General features: G+C 39.4%; 1 protein-coding gene across 1 annotated transcript in view; it reads right to left on the bottom strand.

Annotated features, from left to right (window-relative positions):
- PLCB1 (phospholipase C beta 1) overlaps positions 1-22,585 on the bottom strand; it is a gene marked incomplete at its 5' end in the record, with an annotated part of 178,892 nt that overhangs the window by 62,364 nt on the left and 93,943 nt on the right. Inside the window, 10 exons of the mRNA XM_082480225.1 lie at positions 1,835-1,924; positions 2,016-2,092; positions 4,239-4,419; positions 8,266-8,485; positions 10,066-10,119; positions 10,897-11,029; positions 16,109-16,218; positions 16,973-17,077; positions 19,856-19,955; positions 21,862-22,026. Coding sequence (XP_082336351.1) covers positions 1,835-1,924; positions 2,016-2,092; positions 4,239-4,419; positions 8,266-8,485; positions 10,066-10,119; positions 10,897-11,029; positions 16,109-16,218; positions 16,973-17,077; positions 19,856-19,955; positions 21,862-22,026 — 1,235 coding nt within the window. The remainder of the gene's footprint in view (positions 1-1,834; positions 1,925-2,015; positions 2,093-4,238; positions 4,420-8,265; positions 8,486-10,065; positions 10,120-10,896; positions 11,030-16,108; positions 16,219-16,972; positions 17,078-19,855; positions 19,956-21,861; positions 22,027-22,585) is intronic.

Here is a 22,585-nt window from a genome sequence, read left to right as displayed (position 1 = left end):
AGCTTTGCTTGGTAAACCACATGAAGCTGAACTCGGAGGAAATGCTTGAACTTTAAGGGACTCGGCGAGACAGTTATTAGATAAGCTTTGATCAAAGGCTGAAGATGATTTCCCTCAAAGGGACAAATGCACATAAAATAACAATTTGTGGATACCTGAGTTGACCAGATTCAGGACAGTACTCTAAAACCTAATTACAGGAGTTTCTATCTATGGCACTAAAATCTCCTGGTTTTAGATAGTTACACTACCCCTGGGTGCATGTAGGAATTAGAAAAATTAAGTAACAACTAATACAATGTATTATCTCTGTATAATATTCTTTCCCAAATTTGAGTAAAAGCTTTAAACAAACAACAGCCTGGCCTGGATGACTCGAATGGGATCCACCAGAAGGTCTCACTACTCTCCGTTCTACTGTGAGAATGAGGAAAAACTCTGCCACTTGCCAGAGGAAAGCTGAGTTTCCCCTGTAGTTCCCATCTCACCTTTCCCAAGGACCCTTTGAAAAGCCTGGCCAAGGAAAGCCCTTGGGAAAATAAGAAAAAACAGAAAAGGAAAACAAAAAAGAATTTCTACTTGTCTGTTGCTGAGCCTTTCTCACTGGTGTCTCATTAACCTCTCAGCAAATAATTTCCTATTGCAATTGATTTTTACTGCTATAACATTTTCGTAATGACTAACTACTTTTTTCCACTATGACATCCATACCCTCTGACCAGCTCTAACCACATTAAGTATTTCTCCTTTTTTTCATAATCAATTATTCTTATTTTGTTATTTTTTTCTAGGATGTTTATTACAATTTTATAATATAGATTCTTAAATCATCTTATGCAGTTCATTTTGTGCGTGACCTTCTTTCAGTGTTACCAAATACACAGATTCTACGCTGAGAGGCTCCAAAACCTGTATAAACCTTTTTACCTGTAGAAAAACTAACATAGTTGTGTCTTTGTTACTTGGTAAAACTCAGATATTCTGGGGTTTTTTCCTCCTTTTTTTTTTTTTTTTTTTTTGTTCCTCCTGTATTTTTAACTGTCCTTAAATGTTACTAAAGTAAAGATTGGTAAAAAGAATATCTCAGCAAACAGTGCAAGAATAAAATGCTCCATTTTCTTTCTGAGCTGCTTGCCAAAACAAATGAAGGAGGACAAACAAACCTAGATACTGTGCCCTTGGGAAGAATATAATCAGCTTGCACAACTACAGTTTGTACTGTCTGGTGGTGCATAAATGAAATTAATATTCCTGTCCCTGCTCACAGAAACTGCACCCTCAGAGCTCAGCTTTCTTCCCTCTTCCACCCAAAGTGACTGCACACTGCATGTCACTGGAGAAGAATCAGTAGCACAACATCTGAGGGGAGTTTAGCGCAGAAGTAGAGCAAACCTTCCAGTGTGTCACTGCTATTTCTTCTGGAGAGCAGCTTTAACAGAGTTAAGAAGAAAAGATAACTCACAAATAAAAATCTAAGTTAAGGTGAAATCAAACCCTGCAGGAACTGAAGCTGCTAAGTCTATTTATACTTAGAGGAAGAGCGTCTGGATTAACATCTTGGTGAATCACTCCATCGTGCCACTCATAGGCATGTCCCCTTACCAGACATCAGCACCTTTGCAGCTGACCCAGACTCTCAATGCTCGCAGAACAGGAGATTAGATTAGTCCCAGGAAATTAAATTAGTATCAGCAGAAGTAAGACGGACTCCACTGCTCTGGTCAGGTATTACAGTCCGACTAAAAGCTGCGTTGTGTTTCTTTGATTTTCCAGTTGTGAAAAATCTTGTGTCTCCTCATATCACATAAGGATATGGATCCAGGGATATACTTACTCTTCCATTTGATTTTTATCCTTGGACTTTGCTTCTGTGATCTTCTCCTGCCTCTTCTTGTCCATTTTTTTCTTTAATTCTTTCTTTTCTCTAAAGCATAAAAAATAAAGGCAAGTTCAAAACGCATATAAACAAAACCCACAAAGAGTAGTGATCGATTATAAGGGGAATAGCACCTTACTTTTCACATGTTTCTTTCAGTTTCTTTAGCTGGCTGTTCTGACACTCCTCTGCTACATCTGTCAACTTCTGAATAAGCTAAAAAAAAAAAAAAATCCCAAGAAACAAAAATACATATTTTCAGCTAAACTTCATACATGCATCTAAGTTTCCTCAAAAGTCTGCAGCAGACACAAAAGTGTTATACCATTCCCTGATTAATTACCAAGGAACAAAAGCCAGTAAACATTCTTGTCAGTGTAAATGCATTCTTAACTTGTGGAGTCCAGCTAGATTTGCATATGTCCAACTTACACAGAAACTACTACTTTGTACATCAAGGTCATATAGTTGCAGAATATCAGATGTAAATCTAAAATATATGTTGCAGATTCAACTATTAAAATGCCTGGGATAATTCATAAATGGTAACAAACTGAATTTATGCAACATAAATTACAAACTGAATACTCAAGGTTTTCTGCAAGTACTGAAAACATTCCTCTTGCATTGAGCATTATTACATGGAGCAGCTTGGATTTCAGGGTGGTCAGGTAGATACTGAAAATTCACTCATGATAGCTAAGAAAGCTAAGTATAGATAAGCATAGCCTACATTTTGATCACAGAATTGTGGATTCAAAAAATCCAAGTCGTTGGTTTGAAATCTGCTGTGCAGCGCTGGGTCCAACCTCATCCATGCTGAAACTGCTCACAAAAAGCATGCTGGTGGTGGTGATGCTGACGGGAGAGGACACACGGACAGGGCTTGTGTGCAAGTTCAATGAACGGTGAATTAAAGTGGGAAACGGGACCAGTTTGGTTTGATCACCCCCTCTAGTTTAAGTCTGACTCTGTAAAATAATCCTCTCTGGATGATGAACCAGAGAATCTGTAATAATGCCTAGCTAGTCTGACCCAGCTTTTCATTCCTTAGATAAAAGAAGAAAGATACCGACAGTATCTCCTCTAAAAGAAAGACGTCAGAAAGAATCTCTCAGCTGCAAGGAGATTTTAATTGAAATATTAACTCCTGCACAGCTCAGAGGGGAAACCGTCTGAAGGTTCTGTGCTAAAAAATGAATTTATCCAGACACTTCCTAACTGGACAATGGTGAAATGTAACTTTGCTTTGAGAAATGCCATTTCCCATTTGGAAATGAGAAATAAATTAGCTTACAATATAAGCCCAATTACGTGGGTCCAAAATGGTTCGTTTTTTATAAAAATTAAAATCTCTGTGATGGAGACAACAACAGTTACTTGAATGTGGACTCTCTCCCTGAGGCACAGGTTACCCGTCCATGCACCCTCACTGGAGCAGCTGTGACTCACGTACAACTGGTGATAAACAGGGCACCACTGGGGAACCGCAGCTCTGTGCTATGATCCATGGGAAGGAATTTGTGAAAAGGCCTCGCTGAGTGATATCCACACATATCGCCCCTCTGACCTGCTCTTTTTGCGCGGCAGGGCACAGGAGACAAATCACCCAACAGTAATGAGGCAAAACATCTTATAATAGAAAGTATTATGAGAGGATTGTCTGGAGTTGAGAAACAGTTTGCACTCCTATAACACCCTTTAAAATGTTCTTTTCTGCCTGAGAATATCCATCAGCATCAGCTTCCATCTGCCCAAGCTCCTCTATTTCAGCTCAGAGAACCTATGATCCTGCTGTAGTTGTCAGCCAAACTCCAGCTGTAAAAACACGAGCTGGCTTGGGCTGATGGATGCAAAGGATTTCTTCACCACATACAGATTATGTCCTGCTTCCCCTTAAAGCATTCATCTGCCACAGGAACACTGTTTGGCACAACTCTGTGCCCTGAGGCACGTTTGACTCTATTTTCATTTATTTATTTTCATGGTGCTTCAATTTATTTTCCAACTCATGCTGCATCCTTAAGCGTAGTATATTTTAAAAAGTGGCAGAACAAAATGGGAGCATCATCCAAAAGCTGCAGTAAACTGAGACTTCTATAACTAGAGGTAAGGACTCCCTGCGTTCGCAGTAGTATTAATCCTGTTGCCTTTCTGCCTTCCATCCAAAGCCTTCCAGGTTGTTAGAAGCGTTAGCGACAAAGTGACACAACAACCCCTTGAAGTTGCAGCAGACCACGGGGAAATCAAGCTCTGAAACGGACTCCAAGTAAGAGGAAGCCCCACTTAATTATAATGTCATGCTGTTTTCATTACTCCCCCTGAGATCGCTAAAGAAAAGCAGACGACATAACAAACGTACCAGCTTAATGTGCTCTCGTTTCTGGTACTTTTCACTGTAATACTGCTCCTGTCGGAGATTTAGCAGCTGCTGTTGTTGCTTCTCCTTCAGCTCGACTAGCTTCTGGGTCATTTCAGAGTCGAGCGCAGCTAATTCCTGTTCAATAGTTGAAGAACCGTGGTCTGGGCTGCTCGTTTCAGACCTGCAAAGATGCACGCATACCACCGAGGTTTAAGTCAGTAGGCATGAACACTCTACCCATATTTAAACTTTGTTTTTAAGGCAGCTGGTTATATGTAGCTCATTAAGAAACTTCTCAGCACCACGTATGGGGCCAGAAGATGATTTTAGCTCTAGTTAGTCCAATAATTTCACCTTTTAGGAAAAAAAATAGCGTTGACAGTTTATTAAATGGGACAGCTATTTCTTTTAAACCTCATTTTACTAACCCATTGTGGTGGTGTGAACTGGACTTAATATAAATGAGCTATAAATGCTACTGCCAGGACTTCCCATAAACAAATGCCCATGGAACTTGTTTATCCACCTCCAGACATGTAACTTGAACTTCAAAGCTGTACAATCCTTAGCAGAAATAGTGAATGCTAAGTATTTTGAAATCCAAGTCATTCTTGCATACGCTTAGCAATAATTTTAAGAGCATAACTCTACATCTGCATTTATAAAATCCTTAAAATGCTTAGGAACATCCCTTTATTTGGTATTTTCTCCCCCCTTCAGGAAATGCCATGCACAGCACACACAGAGGGAAGTGCTCTATGGACTGCCGACTTTAGGAGGAAAGTTAACACCCTAGTAGGGAGTAAACCTCAGAAAGGCAGCACGTAGGAGCAAAAGAAAAATATAACTATATTGCTAAAAAGCAATACTAAGGAACAGTCGGTTTGTTGTTTTGGTTGGGTTTTTTTTCCTTAAGAAAGAAGGAAGGATAGGTCTAACTGTGAAAGGAGACATGACATGACAACACTGAAGTGCTCAATGAAAAAATAAGCAGCAAAAGCAGTATCATTCTCAGGCCAGTAGCAAACCAAGCCAAAGAAAACCATTAAAAAAAAATACAAATGCTGTGTCCCTGCTGTGCTGCTGTGTTTACTGCTGTACTCAGGTGTTAAGTCAGTTGCCTGGGAAACCTCAGGAACAGTGCATGAGATGGATGAAACAGGAAAACCTTGGACAGAGAGGGCCGACAATGTGAGAAAAAGAGTTTGTTACTCAGAAATTTGCAAAGATTACAACACAGAGAACTTGCTACACTCTTGCCTCTCTTTTTGCTCCCAGATTCAAGCTTGCAGCTGCTGTCAATTAGAGTAACTTCAACTGAAATAACGTGAAGCTGCTTTCACCAGTCTGAGGATACGAACCAAGGTAGCCTCTTTTTATTTCTTGTATTTTTATTGTATTTGAATATTCTGCTAAGAGGTTAAGTGGTGTCAGTGTGATAGGTGAGGATAATTTAAATGCAGAGCTAGAACACAGCATTAATGAATATTCAAGTCAGCATATTATGCCATTACACTACGCATTTTAAAGCTGACATTTCTCTTGTATTTTGGGGAAAAAAGAAACAAGGCCTATTTCTAAATGCTGGCTAAAGTATTAAGACTATGTTTTAATGGACGTGTTCATCAGGGAAACTTCAGAACAATGCCAGCAAAACACCTGTACATGTGTATAAATAAATACTTCAAACTTCCTATAGACAATGGCTTTACTGAATCTTGGTCCAATTTTAGACAAAGGCATGAAACATGGATTGCTTCTGGCTAGGGACAACACATTTGTATGGCAATCTGATACAGGGGCTCCTGATGAAGTAGTGATTTATACTTTGCAGTTACAGGCAAACAGCTTCAGTAATAATTTAAAATGATAAAAATCACTTTTTTCCTTGGGATGCAGTATTCTGTTAGAAGTCTTCTATTTGAGATATGTACTTGCCAGTTTGAGAATCCCTAAAAATATATTCCTGCCTTTTTAAAATTCAACCTCAGATTTTTTAACCTTCAGATTTCTCTGTATCTGCACATAAAACTCCACATCTCTGAAATCACTGTGACAGCTCCACATAATAGACTGCAGGGTTTTGTTGCCTGATATCATGAATGATTTATGGTCAGATCATAATGAAATAAAAAAAACAAAATCCTTTTTACTCAAAGATAAATGAGTCATTTTATTTATTCAGTTTGTTTTTCTGCTTAAATTTGAATAGAATATGCTAGAGAAAAGAAACATGACTTTTGTTTTGTCAGCCACTATCTGTCGCATGCATTGATGATGGAAAATACAGTGGATAAAATAACACCGCGTGTGCAGTTGACAACCAGTCATTAAGGCACTTTGTTAAGCTCAAGTGTAGAACCGGAAGCCTGGAAACTGGCAACAGTTAAGGCCAGCTGAACATAGCTATATTATAAGTGTTAAGCTCTTATTAAGCCCAAAGACATTCTGTCATCAGGCAGGCATCAATGAATAAGCTCCTTCCTAGGGACAAGTTATGGCCTCAGTCCCAGTCACTTACAACGAGAGGTACTATCAACAAGGTCAGCAGCCAGAGCATGCCTGCAGCCCTTTTCTCTGATGATCTCCTACCAAAAACTATCAAGAATTTTTTTTTTAAATGTTTGTTCAATGTCTTCATATTTAAGAACTGCAGCTATATCCATTTTATGTAAAAGTTAAAGGACTGTTGCGTTCATCTAGTTACTTTAAAAAAATAAACTACGTTAAAATGAGAATGCTGTACTAACAGGAGAAATACAATTTTAGGAGGGTACCCTTACCTGATCATCATTCAGTTGTGACAGTCTCAGACACTGATTGTACCTATGTGTGTATATGATTTGCCAGGAGTTAAGAATTGGTCTTTATTAAGATACAGTTCCTTACCATATGAACAAGACAATAATTGTGGACAGATTAATGAGTGATAACAGTCTTTGCCTTTCAAACTGATAATGATAAATACAACTCTCCTTTTTTATTATTACCTAAACAAGTAATATAAAAATTATATCAGCACACACAAAAAGATAGGGAAATGCAAGATTTAGAAAGAGACAGCACAGAAGGGGTGTGCATGCAGAGGCAAAGCCAAGAGATCATTAAGAGATCCCCAAGTGGCCTGGATCAATCATAATTATAACAGTAGTCAGACGTTAATAACTTTCAGGTGTTCCTTTAACCTAACTGTACATCTGATGCCTTCTACTGTAGCATGAATTTTTCCCAGGGCTCCGATTTGGAGACAATGCTCCTCATCCCCAAATTCAGACTATCCATTTTACCCGTAAATACCATTAAAGAGGACTAAATTTTGTTCCTGTTTTGACACTTGGGTCTCTTCCACCACCAGACAGCACACTGTGGTGGCCCAGAGTAAACCAATTGCTTAATATGGGCAGGATGACCATGTGTGCTGGCTGCAAAAACTTCTCCTTACTTGGGAAAGGAGCTACGTTATAAAGTTATATTACTAAGCGTGGGACAGAAGTTTCCAGGGAACTGACACTACTTCTCCTGAAGGAGGTCAGCATGGGAGAAGATGGGGTGCTCTGATAAAACGTGCTGCAGTTGACCTCAGTAGGAAAGCAATACACTTTATCCAGATAGGTTTGACTTTTTTCACGCTGCCGACTGGTTCCTGAACTGTCCCAGTATGCAGGGGATGCCCCCCTCTCATAGTCTGTTATCAAGCTCACTATCTAAGCACTGGCTGCTGTTGCCCATGCAGCTGAGTCACCTACCCATACCAGCGGTCTAGGGAAAGTCCCCAGATAAAGTGTGCCCTCATTTACAGGGAAAGAGGTAGAACATGGTGAACAACTTATCTGGCTTCTAGCAGAGAAGCAGCACATCACGGAGAGGGTGTTTTCTGATGATTTCTGTATCAAAGGCCCTGACTTCATTTTACCTCACTGCTTTTGATTTTTTTCTGTCCTCTAATGTCACCTCCATATTAGTTGTCTGCTATAAAAGAAGACTTGAGTAAAGATCTCCAATACCAAGGAAGCTACATTCAACATACCTTTTCTTACTGTCTCTTTTTGCTGTTTTTTCTAAACCTGCTCTTCGTCGCAGGTAGTCATTTTGGATTTCATTATACTTTGCAGTGTGCTCTTTGATAAGGTCAGTGGTTTTCTTGTGGTGCCTCTTTACAAGGTCCTTCATTTCCTTGTAGTGCTTCTTCTGAAGCTTAACAAAAGACTTCTGTTGTTTTAGCTCCTCAATAGTCTGTGCTTCCACTTCTACAATGGTAACAACAAAAGCCACTTCAATTTCCTAATAATGTACGATTTCAATCAGAGAACCCAGGAATGAAGCAAAGCACGCTTTTATACTGCTGGTAAGTGAAATGTGCTAGCTTAAACTGCATAGACTTATCTGGAAATAAGCTAACCAGATTGAAAATACTGTGTTGATGTAAGAGTAAGAAGTGAGATGAAAATTAAGAACAACAAGATGTGTAGCAAAATAAAAACCATGTACTTTTTTTCCTCAACCCCTTTCAGATGCAAAAAGATTCCCATCAGCCCAATGTATAAAAACACGATCTTACATAGATATTACCATAGATCTTTTTTGCACTGATTGTACCAACACTTCAAATCTCCCTCTCTCTGGATGGGCTACGTAACATGCTGATGTCTAAACTCCCTTCACAACCAGCACTGCAGCTGCCTGCTCTCCTGCCTTGACCCAAGCACTGCCTGGCAGCAGCTGTTCCAGTATCACCATGGCATCTTAGGAGAGACTTCAGTTCTCTCATGATGGAGACCCTGCAACAGAGGAGTCATGGCCAGCTGTCTGTCAGTCTAGCAAAGGATTGGTAGCTAAATGCCGAGCACTGCGCTCAGTGCTGTCACTCCAAAAGGCACTATGAAGGGTGTCACAGAATGGTTTAAGTTCCAACCCCCCTGCCATAGGCAGGGACACCTCCCACAAGACCAGGTCCTGCTCTGTGAGCCCAGATCACAGCTTGAGCTCAGGGTCTGCTAGCCTGACCTGCACGAGCTCCTGGAGGGAATAATGACTTGCGTGATTTGGGGTCACAGCTCTGGAAAAAACAGACTGAAGACCCCTTCCCAGACAACAGACTGACTGTATGAGGCCAGGAGGTACTTCCACAATCTAGGCCAGCCTCTTTCTACAGCACATGAGGGAGACAGAATAAGAGGCAATCAACATGGAGAACTTTATCTGTCTTACCTGTTTTCCACACCTAAATGTAGACCTACACAAGATTTGAACAAGGAGTGGGTTCTAATGTAGGAGAATGACTATAAAACAAACTGAGTTATGAGATTTGCAATCTAACTCTTAACTCCAAGCTGGAGGACATCACTCCCAGTTGAACAGTAGGGTACTATCTAACTGACAGGCTGGTTTGCTTAATGTAATTGTAATTTCAGTTTTGTAGGAGCAATGGGAATGCTGCGAGGCTAATGAAGATAAAATGGTTTCACTACTATTCATGATATTCAGAGCACATTTAACTTCTCTTCTTATAATATCACTCATCTTTTGTCTGCATTAGATGGTAACTTTGTATTTGTGAAACTACAATGATGGTATATTTTTAAAAAATTCCCTGTTGGCAGCCCTTACCGAGCTCATGAAACACGTGCTCAAACATTTAATAGCATCAAAGCTGAGGAAAACAACATGGTCTGTACGTATTCTATAAGTTACTCCAGTCCTTCTGTGAGTTACTCCAGCCCTAATCACTCAAAGAAATGACTAAGCCAGATGGTGTGTTTCATAAGAAATGTCTTTCTCCTGACAAAAAAGTGTATTGTTCATGCAGTGTAAACTGTGTATTTATTACCTGTGAGGACACTCTGAATAAGATCCTCTGTCTTTGCAGGTGCTTTCACCGAACCTAGAGGTAAAAGAGATGACTGATTCTAATTGTTTTAAAGCAACAGCCGTTATTGTGCTGCTTGATTGCATATTAAAACACGGCAGGTGACACAGGACATATGCTGACATGGGCATTTATTAGTCATTTGCAAAAACAAATCTTTTGAGCAGAAGAGTAGCAACATGGAAAACATCGGCAATCTTGTGAAGCAACACGAAAAGGTAACCTTCCAAAAACCCACCTGAACTTTGTTGTTTTACTTATGAGGAGGATGTTATTGAACTCACTGATACCACTCATATGAGTCATTTAAATGGTATTAGGCTGGCGGTTATTATAACTGCTCTATATTATGATGTCAGTACAAAATTTCTGTACACAAGATCAATCCAGCTCCTTAGAAGTCAGTTAGACCAAGCCTATAAGTATCTAATAGTGTATTTTGCGTGTGGAATAAGATGTAACTCCATGCACAAATTAGGCATATTTGTAAAAACAATTTAAAGAGATTCCTGCACTTGCAACAACAAAAAGAAGCAAATTTTCTTGCTTGTAATTGAAACTCAGCTCCGCCCCAAAAGCAACTCTTAAATGGAAGACATTTGTATATTTGAAGAAGACTGGCCTTAACAGCATAGTAAAGTAATGGGAAAGCTACCTATTTTATAAAAACAAAACAAACGCACACACACAAAACCCCCCTCTGTTCTTTAAATGCAAAGCACAAGAAAAATTATTATCCAGATTTAATTTGAAAAGATAAAACTATTTTTCTTCTGCTTTGTTTTTTCCTACCTGGTGTTGGTTGGCTATGGACAACCTGAGTTGCTGGTTTCGGTGTGAGAGAGGCAGTGCAATTTACTCCATTTTCTGCTGGTGTTGGCCTAGGTTCGTTGTTAGCTTCGGATGGTGCGTCTCCATGGTCAATCTGAAAATACATAACAATTTACATTACTCTTCTCAACTAACAGACTTAAATTTTTTATTTGCAGGTCTACTTTAACCTCTTTTTTTAAAACGTAAAATTCTGTAAGCGTTGTATATAAATAATTCTAAAAGAAAAAAAAAAAAAGGTATCCTTAAAAGCCATAGTAACCCAGGTGGTTCACTTTTGCAGCTAAATTTCAAGAAGAAATAGAGCATGTATTATTCTGAAAAAAGTATTTTTAAGTGGATATAACTCATCAGGGACATTTTCCAGTACAGTATATATTAGCTGCACCAGATGTAAAATCTGTATTTTATTCAAAAGCATTGTTCTCTGCCATAAAACCTTTCTAGAAATAACGTAGAAGCTGACATGAAAATGCTACTCAAATCCCTGCTGTGAACAAAATGTGTACACAAAATTACATTTAAATTTCCTAGATATACACACAGCACTATCATTATTCGCCATTTTTACAGAACAGAGACGTACTTCTGATTCCCAAGGTCTTACATTCTTGTAATTACACTCCAAGGATAATATGTAAACAGTACCTCCATCCTGCTGCATAAATACATCTGTGGTATCCAAATATTTAAGCATTTTCCACAAGCTTTTCTTTCTCTCCAGTTTCCTAAAGGCTCAGGCTTACAGCATACATTGTACTATGCATTCAGCATCTTATAATTTTCCTTGTGACCGTCGGGTTTTAAGCAAGCACCCAGCCTTCAGCAAAGAGAAGGTCATTCAAAGCAATTTTTATTTTGAAACGGCCAGGCCCCCCTTCCTGCTATCCCTGCATGGGGCCAGTTGCCATGGTGTCTCAGGGTAGTTTTGGATTTGTTCCTTCAGCTGCTTCCATTTCACTCTTTGATGGTAATCACATTACATGCAGAGGCAGGATACCACAGTTGTTTTTTCCCCTTGATTACTCCACGCTTGCAAAATATCAGCCTGTACTGCATCAAGAGAGGCAAAATACATTTTCATCTAACTGGTTTGTGCTGCTCCTGCTTGCTGATTTCCTTCATCTCGGTCCTAACAACATACTGTATTTTGCAAAAGAATTTCTGTCTCAACAGCCTATTTCCACCAAAATTATAGAAGAGAGATACTGTAGTCAGAAATACGATGCAATTGAAAACTAATGCCAACAAGTTCATTTGCATCAAGCAGGAATGACTGCAATTTAAGGCAAAACACAATCTAGCCAACATTTATGACAGGAGAACAATGTGACTGGCAAAAGCTGTAGCTGTGACACACACAGAGACATGGTTATCCCCTCAGTTCTCCTTAAAATATACTCCTCACAGGATGCAATTCATTAATAAAAACAATGTTTGCTATATAGATCATCAACATTTAATACAAATAAAGTTAGAATTCCTAACTTCTGGCATGTTTGTGCCCCAAATGTCTGCACGGGAAAGTGGGTATTATCTTATTTTTTGGGGACTAGGTTTGCATGTGATGTGAAATGCTGCATCACAGCTTGCTGAGGAACTATTAATATAGGCTGTCACTTTTGGACATAAAACATCTGTTTTCATAAACTAAAGCAGAAATAGGAGATAGGATCAGGAAGTGAATAAAGAGTAATTTTCACTGCATCAAGCAGTCTAATCTCATTAAAAAGCACTTTCTCTTCTCATAATTCATCACACAATGCTAAAGTAAACATGATTTCCCCTTAGTGGAGAATATTTTAGGCTCTTTTTAAAACATGATGTAATCCAGCCTTATAATTTATAGTTTTAATATTCACAGAAAATGGTTTATATTTCACACATTGTGATGTCTTTTGCAAGACAGTATATTTACTAAGTAGAAAGATACATACCTATGCAGGTACACATCTATATTGTCAATTTTTATTTCTACAGAGAAAAGGAGCTGCAATGTATTGAGGTCTGTACTGCACCGTGGGCAATTCTTAAGTCAGTTTGCCTCTATCCTCCTTGGCAAAGTATAAGCCAGCGCCAGCGTAAGCAAGGTCTCCCTATAAGTAGTGTCAGATCAACTTAATTTCCATTACTGTAACATGGTGTGATCATTATATTTTGCAAAATTATGCCTGAATTTTCATTTTAAATAGTGGTATCGGATATGTCAAGGGCAGCCACTCTCCTAGAGATGTTTTTGTTTACTTTCCTTATCAAAATAATGTTATTTAGCCAAAGAAGCCAACGGGAGTGATTACACACATTTGATTTATGTCCAGGCATGCAAAACAATAGTTGCCATTTCAACACTTTTATGGGTAGAAACGACAGATCAGATGCTCTGCTGCTTCCATGTCAGACAAATTAACGAGCCAGCAAGACCTCCTGAGCCCCTGACTCCGCAGTGGGAATTCACATGCAGTGGGAATTCACATGCAGCCCCAGGGACGTTATACCAGCCGGCACAGCCAAAATACATTTTACTCTGGCTCACTTTTCCTAGACCCCTACGCACTTCTGCTCCTGTGGCTGTGGGGTTGAAAACGTACAAACTGGTTACATCAATCTACTTTACGCTGGGATTAATTCATCCCAGGAAACTCCCAGCGGCAAATTTCTATACCTTATTCCTCCTAACTGTAAAGAACACCATGCAGGGGAAGAGAAGGCAACCTTCACTACCTGTACACTTATAAAGATTTACTATGTATTCAGGTAAGTACAGTTAAAGGTGCAAAACCCACATTGCAGGTATTATGATGCTTCCATTTTGCAAAAAAAAGCTGTTCTAAGGTAAGAACTGACCAGAAAGCTAAAGGTAGCAATACATGTTACACGAGAACGTTGCAAATAAATACATAAAAGACGCTGTAAATTTTGTCAGTTCTTCAGCATTCTTCGTTTATGTTACTGTACTGATAATTAACAAGGAGTGTAATTTGAAGCATAAAGAAAGGCTAATTTATTTGTTCAAAATGATTCACTACTAGGTAGCTTATTTGACTACTGTTTTGCAAAAAGCCTAGGCAACTTCTCACAGAGATGCAGTTTAAACTTCTAGGTAGCAAAGAAAAAACCTCTCCGTTTTCCTGTGACAGCTGCCAGAACCCAGCTCAGATAAATAAATGTGTGTGAGGGGAGGGGAGGGAAAGAGGTGCGGGGAGGAGGAATCTGTGCTAGGAGACAGCACAGGTTTGCACACAAACATTTATAGTGTGTAAATTTGAAACTGCACATAGGAAAATTGACTCCAGGTGCACTTATGCGTACACGCCTAGCAAACATACTTGGGTTTGTTGAGCTACATTGCCAGTGAACGTACTTGCAATTATTAACCGATGTGATTCTCATGGGCCAATGTAAGTGAATATAACAGCCAGCCTGGATGATTGATGAAGAAAACAATATCATCACATAACACGATCAGGCAATTCAAGATTTCCAAGTACAGCCCAGCTGCCAAACATCTTACCTAGAATGGGTGTTTATAAATAGAAGGTAACAAGGGTGTATTTAGATTGCCACTTCAAGCAGCAATTTTGTACCCGTCCCTTGCTACCGCATCTAACTGAATGGGTACATATTTTTAGTAAATGCACCACTACAATCATTACAGTTTTCATTCAAAAAACACTTCTCTGCTACTCCAAAACAATCTCCTTTATCCTATGAGCTTACAAGCTCCTTGACATACAGTAGCACTACAATTCATCTTTCCTTCTTCCCATTTGCTTTAGAAGAAACTCTGTGACAGAATTTTTCTACCAAATAAGCCTGTAAAGACCAGGAAAATCTGTACTTTTTCAAAAGTAAAAATGACCTCTATGGTATTTAAAGGATTATGTTAAAAAAAGAAAAAAACACCTTTGCTATTAAAATAGAATCTCATGTGTAGAGTGTCCTAGATAAATGTCTAAGATACTATTGAGCATTTCACAGTGTCCTCATTCAGCCGAACTTGTGACACTGCACAAAGAGTAAATTGTTGGCCACTGAATTGTAATGACTTTCACTCATCTGGTCTGCTTTGGGAATGTATTCTTGGTGACAAAATCTAGTTCAATGAGGCTTTGCACATCTGAGAATTGAAGAAGACAGGCACCAGAGCTGAGGGCAGTTTAGAATTACAGATCATTTCTCCATCTTCGCTAGAGACCTGTACTGAATGCTTTTGATTCACACGATGTGCCTAACATCTGACACAAGCAATCTTTAAAATACAAGGTTGACACTTTCAACCCTGCTAGAAGACATCCCAATGACAGTGTCTGGAAAAGAGAGACCGAATGTTTGAATGTGCATATAGTTTATCAAAAACTAAAGTTGAATTGCCAGTACTCTCAATTATGCTCAAAATTACATCTATGCATTTGTATGCACAACACCTCCAGTTATACAGGAAAATCAACAGGGTTCAGAGGTTAGTCCTTAGGTAATCATGTATTCTGTGGCTCCCACATAAAATGTAGCTCCCACAGCTTTCTGCTGAGCTAGATTAGGCCTGAACATTTATTTTCTCTGTGGTCTCCTCCCTCTTCACCTCTCTTTCTAATGTCTATGAAGGGTTGAATCAGCTGACCTCCACAGAGGCCCCTTTCCATCTAAATTATTATATGATTGTACTGGGTCTCTTTAGGGCACTTTTGCTCGTGGAGAATGTATAGAGACATCATAACCTGAGATACATGAATGTTTCTGAACAGAAAAACCTCTCCAGAAACAGAGTCTGAAATTTTCAAAAATTTGTAGTATTTTCAGGAAAAGTTACTGACAGAATTGTCTTTTTTGTAAGGGGAACTTCAGCATCACGCTGGAAAACAATAGGCAATGACTTACGACGATTTCATTTACTATATAAAAAAGTTGCAAATCACCATACACAAAACATGGCTTTTCATTCAGCTTTGGGTGTCTCTTTACCTCCGAACAATAACTTGCTACATGCACAACATGCTGCCTTCAGTGAAACCACGCACACAGTGCAACGCTGCTCGGCTTTAATGTGCCCTAGTCTCATTCTAGGTGAGATGTTTACAGGTGTTCAAGTAATTAACACATGCCATTCCTGGGTACTTTCAATATTTGTCTTTCTAAGCAAAGTAGGTGCTATAACATAATCTGAAACCTCCCTTACCTCTTTCTTTACCTCTTCTTCATCTTCCAGAGTCAGTGCGGCTAGTTGCTTAGCTCTCTGCTCCATCAAGTTTACATATCTGATTGGATTGGATAAGGCCTCGATCACATCTAGAAATAACACACAGACTTCAGTTTCAAACCCCTTATGTTATGGTTCCATTGCTCCTCAGGTTTTTAAGAAAGAGACTGTATTTTTCATACAGATTTGCTGCCGGTAGGTACTCCTAGGTCCTAGAAACAGCGGAGTACACCATCATGCACAAGTATCCTTTGAATTTGTGCTTGGGTCTCATGGATGTGCATTTTCCGCACAGTGTTTTATGATGGATTTTCCAACCTTAGAGGATCAGCCAACTAGGATCCTGCTTCCCATGAGGCGCAAAGAAGCATCAGTAAAAATCCTTTTTCTAAAAAAAAATAATCAGAGTAGCTATAACAGAATACTATTTTTCACTGAAGACGTACGGTATGGTCTTTAAAACTATCCTTGCTTAGAGCTGATTCCAAAATACAAAGCTCTACATTAAGCGTGGCACTTGCCTCTGCTTAGGAAACAATTACATACTACTGTGTCACGTAAGCAACGTTTCATTTGTGTTTCAGTGGCAAATGCGTGTGGTATTTCCTCCTTTAGAGTCATACAAGGTCTGTTGAAAAGGAAAGAGTTGGCCCTAATCCTAAACCTCAGGCAGGCTGCTGTAAATCAGGCCATCTTGTATGAGTGATGAGACATAATGATCCATCAAGATGCAGAGGTTTGTTCACAGGACTGTTATCCCAATATGGCAAGTCATCTACACACATTCATTTTGCGTTTCAATTACCCTTTATATTCCCCAGTAGGAAAATGTCACAGAATTACCTGCATAAGTATCAGGTACATAGTCTTTGACCTCTATGTACACAAAGAGAGCTGGCAGTGTCAAAGGTTGGTTCCTCTCATTCCTCAAACAGATGTAGTGATAGCCTGCAAAGTAAGAAACAACCAGTTTAGAGCATAAACTCTTCCACAGGCATTTCCAGTGTAATTGCGTTATCGTTTGTTATTTACAGAGTGGCTCCAACTGAGCCAGCAATCCTAGGGACTTCCAGTAGGGAAGGATTTACCTGAAGGGTTCCAGAGGTAAGTATGCAGACAAGGGACTCTTAGAAAGGCATATGACACTGTAGTTTAAAATAGTATTTTCCCTTTATTTTTACATCTGTGAATAATGCTAAAAAATGTCATTTATATAATTTTTGATGCACTCTATTACCTTTGGCTGGAATTTGTTTTAGTTTTGGAGGTCTTATTTAATTTTCAAAAGTTCAGGAATCTGAACAGCCAAGTAAAACTGAGATGTAATAGTCCATCCACAACACAGAATCTAATTTAAAAAACAAACAATGTGGCACTGTATCTAGAAAGTGTGTATGAATCCCATCACGTGACTAACCTTAGAAACATATCTGGAAAAAGAGTATTTTCAGGCTGTTTTTTAAGAGTGAGGGTACACATTACAGTAGAGCTTAGCCAAGTTAACGGCAAGGCACCACACATGGGTCAGCCCCAAACCCCTTCTTCACAGCCACCTACCACCATCTCCTGCTCTTTCTCTTGTTCACTGACATGTTTCTGACTTTGCAGACAAGCTCAGAAAGCTAAACTCTGGGAAAAGCAACCTCCAGAAACTGTGAAGAGTATTCCCTCAATTTAGCTCCCCAAAATGCCTCACCATAAGGTCAGATGTATTAATGCCAGTTTAAAGACAGTGATGGAAGTGCACGGGTAGGAGTGGGAGAAAAGGACTTCCAGACCCAATGAACTCTTACAGCATTGCTGCAAAGCTGCATCCTCTGCCTCACAAACTGGTGCCGCTTGCACCACGGCTGAAGTTGTTCTTCGAAGGCATGACTACAGAGCCACACATACGGGTAGTGCCAAGATACCAGTCACGAGCACGATGCACTTACCTGGGGGCATCGCCACTTCACTGATGTGAAAAAACTCCCTCTCCCTTTAACCATTAAGTAATTAAGTAATGGTTAAACCCTTGCTTTGGGAATAATGGTAATTCTGTGGATTTATGTGACAGTATCATATAGTTTTCCATAATATCTCAGAAAAGAGAGAAATTGCCTATTACAAAGGTTTCCCGGTTCTCTCAAGCTCCTCCAGCAAATCTTCAGCATGTACACAAACTAAAATCAACATGCTGTTCTCCATCACATGCTGTAAACTAATGATTACTGGAGTCAATAGGACAGAAGATAGGCCTGTGGGTAAAAGCTCTTGAAAGTCCTTGTATGATTTAATACAGTGGTCTATGTTCTAGGTAGCACAAGCTTAAAAGCAGGTACATGATTCAGTACTCTGCTGAATGGACTCTGTGCTGCATGAAGGGTGAGTGCCAAGAAAGGGGATCAGCTATGGTAAGGGTTCAATTTCACCAAAACAGGGAAATCCTTCACATCCCCTTTTCTCCTCTGCAATCACCTATCTTCCTCTGGAGCTCAGCAGATCCTCCATGAGGCAATTATATCCATTAAGCCAGTAGAAGACAGTGGAGGGTTTTCTGCTGGATTGATAAACTGAGTTGGCTCACAAAAAAAGTGTAGAAATTAGCAGAGCTGGCACAACAGAATGGCCAAGAGCAGGGTAGAGAGAAAGGAAGAAGGGAAAGAGAAGTGACAATGGGTGAGGAAATCCTGGAGCAGTGACATGCCCAGCAGCCACCTCTCAGGGTGAGCCTGTTTGTGCTTGCAGTGAGGCCACACCAGCTAAGACAAAACCGCTTGGAGCTCTTCTAAGAAGAGCCCTGACATCACCTGCAACAAGAGCAGGGACTGACTTATACATTACCTGGGAACAAGTCTCCAGGAATAATATGGACAACGGCTGTTAGATACAGGAACGCGTGAGTTCTGTGCTACTGCTGGGACTGGCTAGATAAGGTACAGGGCAAATACAGCTATTCTTCGTTTTCCAGTGTGAGTGAAGCTGGGAGGATGTTTATGGCCCATATGCTTGCCCTAATTTAGTTTCCTCCCCTCCCCTCACTGGAAAAGCTGGCACTGAAGTCGAATGCTTCTCTTGCTCAAAATGCCAAAGTCACTGTATCTTTCCGAAACATGATCTCTAACAAGTCTCTAGCCTGGAAACTAAGGGCTGAGTTGTCGCACATGACAATTTGCAGTTAAGTGGCCACTAATTATAATAGAAATAATTATATGATTTGGAAGAGACCAGTAATGATTTTTTTTTTTTTTTTTAATTTTCAGCAATAAAGATGAAAGTAATTTTGGGATGATTTAAAGGTTCTGCGCAGATACAACAGCCTGCATATAGGTCAGTCCTTGCATGCACGTAAAAATTACATTAGAGGAACAAATTTCGCTTTCATTCCCAGACATCTCCCATTCTCACAAAGATGACATCAAAATTGGCTGTTGCTGCCCTCTTTCCTCTTAAAAGCGTACAGTTGCATTTTTTAGTATAAACAGTGAATGTGCAGTTGATCTACTGGAGACAAATAAGTGCCAACCATGCCCCTGAAGCTTAATTCTATTGGTTTTCCTGGTGAACTACAAATTTAAATTTCTGGTGAAAGATGATATTTTCCTTTTCAAACTTGAGATATACTATTCAAATCCCCAGGTGCTATAAATCTTCAGAGTGGCTGCTGATTTGCACCATTGGGATTCTGGCTTGCTCCTTCTTTTCACTACACAATGTCCATCTCAACGGAGAAAAAAAAAAGTTTACCTGGTCGAATTGCTGAGACTGGTAATATCCGATGACCAATGAATTTCCCTCCTTCTTCATACACTGCTAGCCTCAAACATGCCAGGGTAGGTAAAACGACCTAGAAGGCAATATTGATGCATTATTAACTTTCTGCTCTGAATGAAACAGCTCCTTCTAGACATAGGCTGTATAGCAGACAGAAAGAGAAAGTTCAGTCTAGAAGATAGTAACATCTACACATCCATACGAAGGTCTTACCATATAAGAGATCGGGGTATATGCACCTGTTTGTCAAAGTAACTCTCATAGAAACATTTTTCAATCAAGAAACACGAGGTGGGACTTGTGCATAGTATGTTGAACCCAGTGATTTGACCCTACGTTTTCGATATAATACAATGGACTATAGCAGCTCAACTCCTATCACACTTGAATGCCGATCTGTTTTCTGCTTACTACTTACAGCCCTACGTGTTTTTTTTCTTTGTGTTTGTGCCAACGGGATTATGTACTTCTAAGAAAAGTCACTGATAGGCATATTTATGTTGAAAACTCAGGAAGCAACTCAACCTGTTTTCCACAATGTGAACGTATGAATTACATGAACCATATCAACCCCAGTAGAAATTTCCAGTGCTGCAGCATACTCACTGGTGGGGCTAAAAAGGTTTAATCGCGCAGGATGTTTATTAACATTAGATACTTTCTTGGCATTACATAACAAAGAAGGCCAAAGAGTGAAAAAAGAAATCGGTAAAGGTTACTAAACTACCCTACTAAGATAGGAATCTTTAATATTACTTAAAAAAAAGTATAGCATAATTAATCTCATATTCTTAATTAATACATAATATTAATACTTACAAATACATGTATTTTTTAACCTGGGCACAGATATGCTTTTTTTCAGAACATATGCTAAAATTTATCTAAACAATGACAGGGAAAAAAAAAGCAACAACCCAAAACGAAGAGTTTCTCTAATTTATTTTCAACATTATTAAAAATAGTAATCTATGTTTCTCTGAGCACAGAGGCAGTTAGGCACGATCGTTAACTAAATAAAGAAATGAAGTACACTAATTAGAAGTTCATTACAGAAGAAAAATGCTAGTGATGTTTCCAAACTTAAGCTTTGGCAGGCTGCCAAAGGAAAGTCATTCAGAAGGCCAAATATTCAGGGAAAAGGGCTGTCCTCCCTAGAAAGCAGGGCTGCAAGTACCAATTGTATAAACGTCTCTGTGAACCACGTTTGCTGAGAGAAATATGAAAGAAATTGTTTTCCAAACACCTGGACTCAGGATCCACTTCACCACGGTGCCCAATAAGCAGGACCCAGAGAGTCTGTTAAAAAACTGGCTGCAAGGATATTGCGAAGCACAGGAAGACATTCAAGTTACACAATGCTAAAACACGCTCAGTATTTTCTGCTCCCTCAAAGTTTAGACAGTCGAGTGAGTAATATTGTTCAAATTCATTGAGTGAGGAAGGAGCCTACGTCTCATTTCAAGTGGATGGGATTTATGTGGTTTCATCACCTTAGTTGTATTTATATAGCACAACCTAGCGCTAAGCAGAGATAACAGATTGCTTTGAATGTGCTAGCTTGGACAGACAGATTGCTATAGCTGCGTTCACGTCATCTTGCTCGCAGGCTGAACAGCCAAGGCAAAACGTCATGGTAATTCAGCTACGCTGCTGCTGGGATCTGCGCTTGCTCGTTGATAGCACGGCACCGCAGCGTGCCATGCAGATGAGTCTATCCACACGTCTGCTGCTTCCAGCTGTGTCAGCGAAACAATCAAGGTGGCTTTGAATTAATTCATTTTAGTAGGAGCTCACATGACTAGAGCAGCAAAATTACACCAAAATTGGTTAACAAGAAACAGTTCAAGAAATAACTATTCAGAATCTCTTTTTCTTCTTTCTAACAAATGCAAAGTTTCAGTAAACCACAGAATTACCCTACCAGACAGTGAAAAAACAAGCACAGCACACATTTGGGAAGCAAGTGTTACACGGACCTTCTTAAACACTATGGTTTCTTCTTCCCAGACAGGATTAACTGCATTGCCTTGAGAGGTCTTGGTCTTCAAAGCTTTTCTTCTTGTATCCACAGGCAGGCCAAACATGTCAACTTCTACATAGGTACCGACTTTTTTATCAGAAAGGAACTGACCTGAAATTATCTAAAATGAAAACAAAGGAGATCACTACAGATCGCTTTGGTGGATTAGGAAATGAATGACTGAAATGCAGATGGATAATTCTCATTAATGATCAGATGTGCATTTAAAATAAAACCAAACACACAAAAAACCACCACCCCCCACACTGTTTAGTATTGCAGACACAGAAAAACAACTTATGAGGTCTTATTTCCTGTGACCCTGTGGTCCTGAATTCCCCTATGAGCGATAATGTGGCTGAGATCATGCTGCTGCCTTTCCCTCAGCAGGAATACTCATTTGGATCTCATTCCTCAATCTGGCTGCCTCTTTCTGCAACACAGTATCTTTGAGAACTCTCAATTCTACCCAGTTTCAACAACAGGTTCAAAAAAACGCTAAAAGAAAAGAGAAACTACATATGCTTTTAACTGTGAAGGAGAAAACAAGCTAAAAAGCTGGTATTCTAATGAAGGTTCTTCACAGAGGATAAGGAGCTTCACTGCGAAAAGAGAACAGTTATAAAATAGCTGTCTTTTCTAGTTTTTATTTTTAACAGGAAACACAACCGACAGCTTTA

This window comes from Vanellus vanellus (genome assembly GCF_965231255.1).
Source record: "Vanellus vanellus genome assembly, chromosome: 3".
Classification (NCBI taxonomy): Eukaryota; Metazoa; Chordata; class Aves; order Charadriiformes; family Charadriidae; genus Vanellus; species Vanellus vanellus.
Note: the sequence above shows the minus strand (reverse complement) of the source record. Positions and strands in the feature narration are given on the sequence as shown.